Source organism: Ostrea edulis, chromosome 5, assembly GCF_947568905.1.
Source record: "Ostrea edulis chromosome 5, xbOstEdul1.1, whole genome shotgun sequence".
NCBI classification, from domain to species: domain Eukaryota; kingdom Metazoa; phylum Mollusca; class Bivalvia; order Ostreida; family Ostreidae; genus Ostrea; species Ostrea edulis.
The window spans coordinates 64,588,869-64,601,899 of NC_079168.1; the positions used below are offsets into that span (position 1 = coordinate 64,588,869).

The 13,031-nt window shown below is 33.9% G+C and overlaps 1 protein-coding gene across 1 annotated transcript in view; it reads left to right on the forward strand.

Annotated features, from left to right (window-relative positions):
- LOC125650351 (protein jagged-1b-like) overlaps positions 1-13,031 on the forward strand; it is a 52,192-nt gene that overhangs the window by 17,145 nt on the left and 22,016 nt on the right. Inside the window, exons 2-4 of the mRNA XM_048878568.2 lie at positions 17-65; positions 5,621-5,875; positions 8,640-8,694. Coding sequence (XP_048734525.1) covers positions 17-65; positions 5,621-5,875; positions 8,640-8,694 — 359 coding nt within the window. The remainder of the gene's footprint in view (positions 1-16; positions 66-5,620; positions 5,876-8,639; positions 8,695-13,031) is intronic.

Below are 13,031 nucleotides of genomic sequence, written 5' to 3' on the forward strand. Positions count from 1 at the left end.
TTTTCTCTATTTGTAGAGATCATACACACTTATACTGGAGGCTTGGGACCAGGATACAATGGCTCGTAAGTGAAAACTCATTTAAAAAATTAATAAAGATTTATACTAAGAAGTTAAAGAAATGTTGTCTTAATATGAAATACTTAAAAAGGAAAACAACAGGTGCACACATACTGGAAATCATCAGTCACTTTTCAATTTATAAATCTGATCAAAAAATGGTAAAAACAAAGTCCAACAGAGTGAAATTTATGATAAAGAATTAAATCATACATGTAAAACATTCAAAGTACCCGATCAATCATCAATGTCATGATGGATCTTTCTTTATATATACATGTATAAATAACTAGTAAAGAAAAGCCCACATTGTGGATGTATAGCTGAGAGAGAGACACAAAAAGGTGGTATCATTGCAGAAATCTGAATTTTCATCATGTCAGGCAACATTTACAAGTACAGTTCTCTCATTTAAGCAAATAGAGTGTAAATTAATCATTGTCTTCATGCAGTATCTACCTGCCAAACAGATGCTGAATCAGGCAGCAATCCGCCTTTTGGCAGCCTAGTCTCATGGCTGCCATGTTTTCTTTCCCATGCATTTTGTATCACAAACTTTATGGGCTTTGATCATGATAGCTTATAATGCATAAGATAAAACATTTTGCTGTAATAAAAAACATTAGGGAATTTCTTAGTTCTTCGTAAATACTGCTTATCATTCGACGTTTTCTGTTAGCATAAGACTACCTGGATATCTCGAACAGAAGAAACAGAAGATCACTTCATAAACAATTACCCAGGTTTTATGTCATGCCAGTAAACATTAAAACTAAAAAATATTAAGATTTTATAGAAAGTGAAGAGTTTTGATGAAATTGTGTGATAGCATAAATATAACTGATGGATCCCGAGACTCTTGAATTTATCTGTGACGTGTATTTGATGCCATAATACACACCAGGAGGCCTATTAGCCATTATTTAATCAGCAGCAGAAGTATTTTTCTTGTAGTAAATAGTATCCTTGTAGTAAAAATTTTGCCAACATACTTTTTTTTGCCTCTAGATAATATACCTTTCTCTTTTTATCGTTGTGAGGTTTTTCCCAGACTTCCAAATCACAACTCCATTTAACTTTTTCTTTTTACCTGAGAAAGGCAAGTTTTTTGATCAGGCTTTTTAGCAATGGAAAATTTAAACATTTCCTTTCGTTTATCAAGTTTCTCTTCTCCAGTTTTTAATGCTTTTTCCCCTTTCAGCAGATAAATGGTGAACCTTATCTTCTAACAGCTGTCCACAGGTTCACCCCTCTCAATTTAAAAATTGATTGTTTGATTTTTAACTGTTTGGGAAATTCTCAGTTTTGTGGTTCCCTGGTTAGGAGATAATGGGGGTAAACAAAATCTAATGGAACTCCATGTTTCCACTCCCTGTCCTCTAGATAGCCTCACCTATAGTTGGTTTTTTAGGATTCATAGAGATGGAGGGATTGCTAATGATAAAGAGACAGTTTATCTATTTACCAATTTGTTCCCATGCATTCTTGAGAGCATGCCAAACCATGCATATTCTTACATTAAAACAATCACCATCAACAAATTGCTTTTTTTTTTTGTGATTTCAGCAAATAATTTTACTAGGAATGTTCTATGAAATCTAAGAATGTTAGATGTTGGTAGGAAATATCTTTTACACACTGGAATATCATGACTGGCATTGAGATTAGTGTATACATAGGTTTCATATATTTAAATAATGTGCATTCATTTGATTTTTAAAGCACATATATATTTTCTGTGACCATTAATCATTCACATGATCCCCCCCCCCCCCCCCTATACACTTCTCTCTATAGACATCAAGGAACATTCAATTGTAAGGTATATATTTTCCAAGAAGCTTTCGAGAAGCTGTCACTATGAATTATGCTCTGCATGTTTATGAAGGCATATTGATAAGAGAAGAGTTGAAATATTTCAAATAAAACACCAATATAAAGATCAAAAAACATATAAACTTATTTTTATTGACATAGGTGTCCAAATTAAACCATCTCTCATTTCAATTTACTGCTCCAGCCATGTTCAGATTGCTTTCCACTTGACATCAAAATTAATATCTTTTATATCGGGCAGAATCTTCTTGCTTTTTTCTGCACTTGAGAAACTGGTGGAAAAAGTCTTTTGCATATTTCAGTGTAACAGTTAGGTATAAGAACCGCAGCGCTGAATGTTTGGATAAAGATCTTGAATTCAATTCTCCACAATTTCTGTTACCACATGGCTCCCCCATTTTGATTTCCCTTATTAATTTAATCTCACTAAACACTAGTGCTCATACTTAAGTGTTGAGTCCACTGATAATTAATGAGATTTGGTACAAGTGATTGCAAATGAGTAAATGCACTTTTGATGTTGATGTTTCTAAGCTGTGTTCTGTAGGCTTTCCTAATCTGATGAATCCCTTGAAAGAAAGGGTTATCTCCCTTTGTCTGAAGAGGTACAAGGGGAGATAACACACCATATGCTGTGATAATTTTTACATGATCACTTGTGAAAATTGATTTCGAGTTCATCATAGTTATATGTTAATAAACTTATTTATCAATAATTATGCCAGGGGCACAACATTTGACCTAATTTTTTTTTTCTAAAACAGCTACACTATTACTTGATTTGGCTAGCTCTGGACAAAGGCCCTTGTATTTTCTAAAAATATCAAAAATATATGAGAAAGCAAAATTTGAATGTAAATCAAAAACCATTGATTAAAGGGAGAAATCCCACCTTTACATGTATTTTCTAAGTACATGTGTATATAGATATAAAGTGCAATGCTTAAAACTGCTTTGTGCTTGGTTGGATTGATAATTCCGCACATCCATATCAAGCTTTTTCAGTTTACATCACATCTTTTATTCTATTGTCCGTGTTGCTTTACATGTCTTCAAATACAAGTGGGCTGTAATAAGAAACAATGTATCACGATACATTAACTAAAACCATAGGAATCTCATTCATACGTAACATGAGAAAATCAGACCCCAGAAGTCGCATTTTCTCAGAAAAAAAATTTCCTTTAATAGTTGACAATTGCCCTCTGTGATCCTTTACACTTTTTGACAGTCAAAATAACACCCAAGTCAGCCAGTTCTTCTTGGTTTAAAGATCTCTATCATCCTCTGATACTTATCTCCCATGACAAAAAAAGCAGTGGTATTTTATCTCCTTTGACAGTTGTGATACACATTCACAAAGACTAAATGACATGGCCAGATCTAATCAGCACCCATTTAATTTAGGAACCAACAGCTTTGATGAGCTGGAACATTCGGAGGACATGCAACACATTCATGCAGTTTATCTTAGCATTCCATTGAAATGAGATGCAATTTCATGCAAATCTTCTTAATTTCAATTAGAAATGTGATAAAATAATTTCATGCAAACAACTGATTTCAATAATTTGATCACCCTGTTTAATGAATCCTTTGTTGCTCACGGCACACATACAGATTCTTTAAAATACATTGTCTGATTTTGTTCCATAAATTCACCCAATTAGATTTAGACTAAATATCAAACAGTGCATTCAAATACATATTGCTAAATCTAATCCATTCTTTTTAATAGAAATTAATTAGTTCACTAAATTAAGCATTGATTACACGGAAGCTTTATTTAGATCTCCTGGACAATAATTCTATTTGCCCAGGCTCCTTGAATACAAGTGACAATTGTAATGCTGACTGTTGGTGTAGGTTTTGTGACAGAAAGTCGGTTACGCGTAAGGTTATGGCAAGTTTAGGCTCTTTCCTGGTTACTGTAAGTGTTTTTATATTAGCCAGTATTCATATTGTGTGTTAATTCATGATACAATAAATATGACACTACTGATTCCGTCTGCTGAAATTTATGAAATGTGATTGGTTTAGGAGAATCAAATATATATGTTTGTGTTCTGCCACATACCCACCAATATCTAACCCCCCCCCCCCCCCCCCCCCCCCCCCCCCCTTATAACATAATGATCTTCTTGTAGAATCAATCTTGTGAAAACATTATTAGTTTTATAGTATTCTACAGGGGTCATAAGGTCAAATACTGCAAATGTAACATATGTAGGGTGTATATGATATTTGGCAGAAATTGATTTTTCAACAAATTAGCGTAGATTTAATTTAGCAATTTCTCAGTGTGTTACATAGGAAGATATAAATATGCAAGACAATTAGCGATGTACTTGATTTCACAGTTGCTGCTTTCCGCACACAGCCATATGTATTGTAATAGTTTTACAGTATTGAATTAATGGTAGCTGTTTTCTATGAAAGGCTCTAAATAGAATACATAGCCAAATGTAATACATTTACAGTACTGAGTCCATGAAAATAAGTTGCATTGGAGGAGGTGATCGCCTTGCCTGTTCACTCTGTAAAATACTATTTACACAACTAATACTATATATATCAATGAGCAACAAACATTGGTTGTACTTTATCAATATCCAATGAAGAACCCACAATACAATACAATGCACCAGAATTTTTAATATATAAAGCAGTGAGACGGTAGCTCTATGGTAACTACAGGTCTGTGGCTAACATACATGGTGCATGAAATAATATTATGACATAGGTTATAATGTCCAGGTCAACAAGATATATTTCATTTCACTCCTAGCAATATCTAACATTGTCATGACAGACTGACATTATATAAGCACCTGATACTGAGAATATAGTTTGGAGACTGGATGCCTTGGGGATTAAGTGTAATATACATGTTAAGGCAATGAGGGAGTAAAGGCAGATGCTGGATTTGATAATGCAACATCTTCTGTGTCTCCCCATTTCAAGCCGCTAGATGATTGTTTTAAAAATACTGTAATGGCTGTTAAATAAAAACTTCTGAAGTTACAGATGCTGTATTGCATCTTTTATATGTCAGTAAGCAGCATTAGAGCTGTCAGAAATGGTTAAGAATTGCTAGCTTACAAGCACCTGTCCAACAAATAATTTAAATCTTCTCTTTTTTCAACTATTTGGCTGTCTAGTAGGTATGTTGAAATTGAGTGAATATGTGCTATTTTCGTAATTTGCCTGATTAATGGTTCATATTTCAATATTCACTTACATTAAGTATTTCAATACAACATAACATGGGCGAGAAAACATTGAGAGATGATATTCTAAAGTGCATAGACCTGAGAGTTGGGTGTTCTGTAGATACAATGGACAATATTGTTGAAAGAAGACATCCCCAGGTAATCATCGAGCAACTCGAACCCATTGATCAGGTGCTCTCCTGTTTACTTCAGTTTTCTTCATGGTTTAAAAGTTCACAAATGTTTGCTTATACAGCAACCATGGAAAGAGTGCTTCTGGATTGAACAGAGTTTCGACTTCTCGGACAATGGCCCCTTCCAGATTCCTTACAAAACAAAAGACTCTAATCATACTCCATCTGTTATGACATTGATGGCACACACAAATAAACACATCAAACTGCATCAGGTTGATTGTTAATTCCTGTCATTCATGCCCTCTGTCCTAGTACTTATATGTACTTGCCATTTACAGATGGTGGTCAGTTGATCGAGAGGGCTGCCCATTCCAGATGGTGGTCAGTTGATCGAGAGGGCTGCCCATTCCGGAATCATCCTGCCTGGTCAAGACTGGCACACAATCACCCACAACGGTCCAACTGCCAGCCTCATTTACAGAATCCGTGTGGTTTGTGATGACCATTACTACAACACCACCTGCACCAAATTCTGTCGTCCCCGAAACGATCACTTCGGACACTATAACTGTGACAGAAATGGAGACAAGGTGTGCATGCAAGGATGGATGGGAAACAACTGTGAAAAAGGTATTTAGTTTTCTGGAATTTGTGAATTGTTTTTTCTAACGCCTGAAGAATTAGTTACATTTACACCATTTTCCCACTCAAATTGAGCATATCTACTGATATTTGGAAGCTTGTTCTAATAATTACAAGATTCCCTACACATGGCCAAGGAAAATTTCAGGTGTGTTATGCATTTTGTGAATTAAACACAGCATTCTGCCAAATCTTTGTGTACTGATGAAAGAGAAGTTGGGCAAGGCTGGGATACTTATAGTAACAGATGCAATATGATAAAAGTTTCCATCCCCGGTAAGAAATTATGTCAGTTCTTCAGGGCTAACTGAGGAAACAGCACACTTTGCCTGAGTAATGTGTTTTTTAAGGTATAAGTTGTAGCAGGTTATTCAATAATTGGTGCAGAAAAAAAGGTAAATTACATTTAACGAGTACTATAAAAACTCATCTCTAGAATATACCAATTAGAGTTCAATCTCTTTCTCTACAGATTCAGGATAATTTTGACTTCCACTGAGGTATTAAATTGAAATGAGGAATTGCTTATGGGTAGCATGTTGTTGTGTGTGGATGAGGTAAGCTAGGCTATGAAGGCGAGAAGTACACAGAGTAGTTATGTGTTTCATCCATGTGTCACAAGTCATTCAACTTTTGTACACAATTACGTAAAACACCTTATGACACTCTGTCTCTAGACAAGAACTGCGTATGTGACATGTAAATGTAACATTCACAAAAAGTACTCACATTTTGTATGTTGTAGATTGCCAATCAAATTTGACCTACTTTTCTTTTCTGTGTCTGAATGTAATTTTACAAATGGGATCTTAAAAGATGTACCTATATACAGAATGTAACACAAACAATACATTCCTAGATCACAGGCAACAGAAAAATTAGTGTATTAAATTGTCTGCACTCCTCTGGAACAAAATCATATAAAACGATTGTTTGCCGTATTCATTAGTCATTATCGTGTAAAGATATTTTTATGTAATTGATATCTGTCAATCAGGGCTCCCTTATCGCTGTAACATGGCCATAAAGGACGCAATATTTACTATATTTCTATAACTTCTTCACAAATAGGGTGATAGAAGCATTATCTTCTCCAGAGTTTCCTCTGAGTTGTAAATTGATTGTTGCTGGTATTTGCAGCAAGCAATTGTGAAATATTGACATTGTACATCCATTAATCATAGGAGTTGTCAATGGCGTAAGACTACGATAAATTGCCCACACAATAATGCAATATATGTCAGATGAATGATGTACATATAGTGAAGTTTTGCAAAAGCATAAAAAGTAACAAATTGGAGGCATGTTTGGTAATCTGATCTTCTCTTTTAAAAATGATTGGCTTTTCACTTGCTGGAAAATAGAACCTTAATAGTAGAATTCAGGTATGGAATGTTTTGAATAACATGATAATCTTATCTTCTTTCAAGAATTGTTTTGTTATAATGCTTCTTCATTAGAATACATGTGAAAATTTGATAATTTAAAAGATAAGGTGCTGTCAGTACCAGGTCTAGGGAAGGAGGCGGGGGGGGGGGGGGGGGGGGGGGGTGACAGGGTATCCTAAAGGAGGGGGGAGTCTAGACCTAATATGAATTGTTTTATTTATTCCATAAGTGTCTCACAATGTGTATAATTTCACTATACACAAAGCCATCAGAAATTATTGCACTCAATTTTTAAAGTCATCATTGTGTATTATGTAACATTCCATAGGTGTTTTTGTTTCATTTTTAACTAATTTGCACCAAAGTCTGCAAAACAAACAATTTTTTTAAAGGTTTTATGCCATACAATCCCAGAATCACTCAATGTCTTTATGACCTTGACCTCTGAATCTCAAAAAAGTTGTCTTTGCACCTTCTCTCATTTCTACAGCAAAAACTAATAAATACATAAAAAAAATAATAATAAAAAAAGCACTTGGGGTAAATTACCAGGTCTGTTTTAGAATAAGCATATTTTAATAGTTCCTGGGTGTGGCAAGTAAAATGTACAGTCAACTCTTCTGTATCATAGATTGCATACAAGAACACAACTTTAAGTTATTGTAGCAAAGAAGTGAGAAAAATCTTTGAATCAATAAGAGATCAAACCCAAAGACCTTTGCAGATCTAGCCACTGAGCTATTTAAACGAGGCCAATATACAAAGTATCTGAACCCATTTCAAAAATCATACAAGAACTCTTCATATCAAGGAGATGAAAAAATAGTTGTAGAAAAAATGTTGTATATGATTTTAAGCTACAAAAGTTTGACCCAAGAAAAATATATGGGATTGAACAATATATAGTGTTTCCTTCAATTTTCTTCTCCAATGGCCTCCCAGCAGTAACTATTATTGAAAGAAGATGCATTTTGACTTCTATAGAACTCTTTTCCTGTTAGAGATATGACATTTTGATCCCCACCCTTGAGAAAATACTTTGAATGCATCCCTGCAGAAAATTGAATTGGTTTGTGAAGTCTGCATCTGGTTGGAGTTCTGAGGTTTGAACCCTCACCCATGAGAAAGATTTGAACTTCCCACCATGAGGAGAAATCTTGTACATTGTATATGTATTCATTAAGAGAACTAAAATTTCATGTTGTCACTCTTTACTTTGTTAAGGTGTTTAGTTTTGCCCCCTCCCCCATTTGATTCTAAATCCAGATCAAAATCAGTGCTATGTGTCCTTGAGTGGTGCACTGCTATAACCACCCAAAATAAATGCTGTATATTGCCTACATGTGTGCTTTTTCTGCTTTTAGCCATATGCAAGACAGGGTGCAGCCATGGGTCATGTGACTCCCCAGGAGAGTGCAGGTAGGTCAACATCTCTACAGCTAAATCAAATTATGGGATGTTATGCAAGCATGAACAAATGCATGCATTTTGTGTTCTTTCTCCTTAAAAAAAGGAAACTGCAGGTATGGTACTAATTATCTGTTTGACCCCACTTTGCTAAATTTTATTCTAATCCTAGGCTGATCATGTTGTTTGAACAAGAATTGAACATGGTCAATTATAACTATCAGTATCATATTCTGTATGAAACTTAAAGGTAAAAAAAAAAAGTTTTTCCTTTTTAAAAGAGTTTGAAGATTTTGTTTTCTTCAAAATTTTGAAGAAAAAATTACCATTTTGTCATATTGTGTGATGTGTGTAATAAACTAAATACTGAATAGGGTATTTCAATATTTAACAATAATTAGTCTAGATACATGTGTGAAACACTATGTCTTCTAATTATAGCCAGCTTAACCTTGGCTTTTATCTTTCATCTAGTTTTGACTTATAAATTCATCAAGTATGAAGTTTCTGTTTTTCATTTCATTAGTTATGACCAAGGTTTAAGACAGATTGACAAACAGAACAAAAATATTCCAACTTCCAATGAAAACAAAAGTTTTATTGATAACTGGAGATTGGTATGGATTGTGTTGGACTACCCAATTTGAATTAAAATCCCAACAAATTAAATATATAAGCAATTTAGAAAAACTGTACCGTCTAATTTGGACTTTCCAAAAATTAATTCACTTGTTACATATATACCAGTATGTTTAACTTGTTTTTATTGTCCAAGTCGTAACTAGGATTTTCTAAGAAGTAAATATTTATCTTATTTATGATGAATTTTTTTTTTTTGAGGTTTGAATTACATTAGCATTCGTAATGACCCATTTAATTGTCTTTTCCACAGATAATCTTCAATTCCAGTAAATGACCCTTTTAAGTCGCCATAAAGATAGGACTTTATTTGTACACCATCAGTTTTTATAGAGTGAATAAATATACATGGTTCAATATCATTTAAATCGGGGATGAAATGGCTTGTGGTTGTTGCCATCAGACAGCTTAACTCTCTGTCAATTGACTCATTATGTGGTTTTCTCTGAAGCGAGACTGTCTTGAGAAAGTGCCTCGTGTAAGCTATCATTTCGGGAGATTATATCTCTCAAATAATAGCATCAGCTACTTCTCACTGCTTATTGTTGAGCATTGGTGTTTTATAGTCTACTTTATCATCAGGCTGGCATCCTGCTCAAACTCTCACAGTTACTCTCATTTTTAACGACCATTTCTTTTGTGCATTTAAAATTTTTATCGTTCAATTTGATATATGTGTCTTGGGATACGAATAAATAAATTTTTCTTCCACAATGAATTTCCATAAATCCAAACTCTTGAAATATTTAAGTTTAAAAAAAAACAAAAAACTGATTTCCCACTAAATTGATAATCATTTTTATTTAAATCATGCAGACAATGAAAAAACATTTCCCCATTAAATTGATAATCATTTTTTTTAAAATCATGCACAGACAATGAAAAAATACTGAGAAATGTCATGGTTCTGTGTCTGAATTACAGATTGTATTTAAATTATTTAAATTTCAACCATTTTAAAACAATTTTGTAATTTTCCATGTTTATTTTCAAAATCTAAGATATTTTCATTGCATTTCTCCTTAAGAAAACACAAGCACACAGAAAGGTAGCAGATTTAATGAAATTTTAAGTTATCATTTTTGTCAACCTGCGACAGGTAAATTTCACACATGAGAGGCTTGGGGCCATATAACTTTACCTGGAGTTAAATTTGACTTTTCCCACGCTTCCAAGTCATTAGACTGACACCTCACTCTTTTTAATTACAAATTGTGCTTCCTTAAATTGAGGAACATATATGTCAAGTTTGGGGCCTTTCCAAAGGCCGCTATGTTTACTTTCTATTTGTAATCATGATAGATTATAACTATTAATCATTCTTTTAGCTGAAAATTATTTAGACAGCAGACTTCAATAGATGTCAAGTTGTTGAACATGTTTAGTTGAAGATTTTACAGTAAATTTGTCTTGAGATTGATGTCCAGAAATTATGATAAAATTTCAATATCCACATTTATTTAATTATATAGATATATGACTGTACATGAGCATGAATCAAAGGACAATTTTTTTGCCATTTTGGAAATTTATACATCACAACAGGCAATGAATCATTTAAACTTAAATATACTGGAACTATACAGATTAAATCCTTGCTGACTGCAGTTTTAATCTCCAATAGATTTGCTAGCAGATATTCCAGAACTAATCACCCACATATGCATTATTTATTTATATAATGAGAATCTGAACTCTCAAGGGTCCTAATAATGAAATTTCATAAATTACCATACAGTATCGTAGTTTACACAATTTTCCCACATTTCCTTTGCTCATCATAAATGATTTATGAAAGTGAACGTGAAAAAAACCGTCTATCCTCGGGGAAGTTCTACAGATTACACTGCACTATTCTGTTACAGTTTTCTTCAAATTGTATTATCATACCGTTAATGATATTCGTGAAGTGGTTTTAAATTTGGTCTGTTTAAGATCTATCATTAAAATCAGACATTAAAATCTGAATATTTAATTTATGGTTCTGATAACAAGCTAATATTGTGATTCAAAATCCATTTGTTCACAAAAGTACAAATGATGTATTGTTTACAAAATATCTTTCCACATGATACTGTGAGTTAATTACCATAAAACTAAATAAATATCAGAATGTAATATTTATCACATAGAATTTATTATCAAATTTGAAATACTTTCTTTGTTTTGATTTGAATAATGTTAAAAATTCTAAATGACAAACACATACATATTTGATTAAATTATATTGGTAGTAAATATCTGTAATTGAAATGAGTTGGTTTGAACTGTATTTGTATAATGGCATATCAAAGGTTTGGAAACCTACAGTATGACAACTTGAAGGTCCTCACATGATGTAACAACACATTCAGTTCCTCCCCTATGTAACAACACATTCAGTTCCTCCCCTATGTAATAACACATTCAGTTCCTCCCCTATGTAACAACACATTCATTTCCTCCCCAATGTAACAACACATTCAGTTCCTCCCCTATGTAACAACACATTCAGTTCCTCCCCAATGTAACAACACATTCAGTTCCTCCCCTATGTAACAACACATTCAGTTCCTCCCCTATGTAATAACACATTCAGTTCCTCTCCTATGTAACAATACATTCATTTCCTCCCCTATGTAACAATACATTCAGTTCCTCCCCTATGTAACAACACATTCAGTTCCTCCCCTATGTAATAACACATTCAGTTCCTTCCCTATGTAACAATACATTCATTTCCTCCCCAATGTAACAACACATTCAGTTCCTCCCCTATGTAACAACACATTCATTTCCTCCCCAATGTAACAACACATTCAGTTCCTCCCCTATGTTAGGTTGTTCTTGGCACACTGATTTTGACTACGGATAACTCTGTTTACCTGATGAGGATATGGGGCTCACAGCGGGTGTGACCAGTTGACAAGGGATGCTTACTCCTCCTAGGCACCTGATCCCACCTCTGGTGGGTCCAGGGGTCCATGTTTGCCCAACTATCTATTTTGTATTGCTTATAGGAGTTATGAGATTGATCACTGTTCATTATCTTCACCTTTCATCTTTGAGATAATTTGTGGAATTTTATATTGATTTTTAAAGAAGTCTTAACACACAAGTTTCAAGTTAGCAGGTACTCGGTGATGGATGGACTTCATTTATCTGATAATCGCTTAATCTGTTCATTTGACTTATTATCACATTGAATGGAACTCAATGAGGAGTTTGAAGAATTTGTTGCCATACAAAATCATTGGTTTTGTTTTTTCATATTCTTTTTCTAGCAATAATAATTGATTAAATATTGTTTAACGTCCCTCTCGAGAATCTTTCACACATATGGAGACATCAACATTGCCGGTGAAGGGCTGCAAAATTTAGGCCTTTGCTCGTCGCTTATGGCCATTGAGCAGGGAGGGATCTTTATCGTGTCACACCTGCTGTGACATGGGATCTTGGATTTTGCAGTCTCATCTGAAGGACCACCACATTTAGTCACCTCTCACGACAAGCAAGGGATACTGAATACCTATCTAACCTGGATCCTCACAAAAAATAAAAATTGAGAAAGATTTTACAAATGTCTTGGAAAATAAAAATAATTTTACCATAAACAAACCTTCTGAGAGTATAATGCCAAGACATTGTATGTCCCCTATTAAATAGCACCCTAATCGCAGAGGAAAGTTTATACAAAGGGAGATAACTCTTGTAAAAGCGAGTAAAATTAG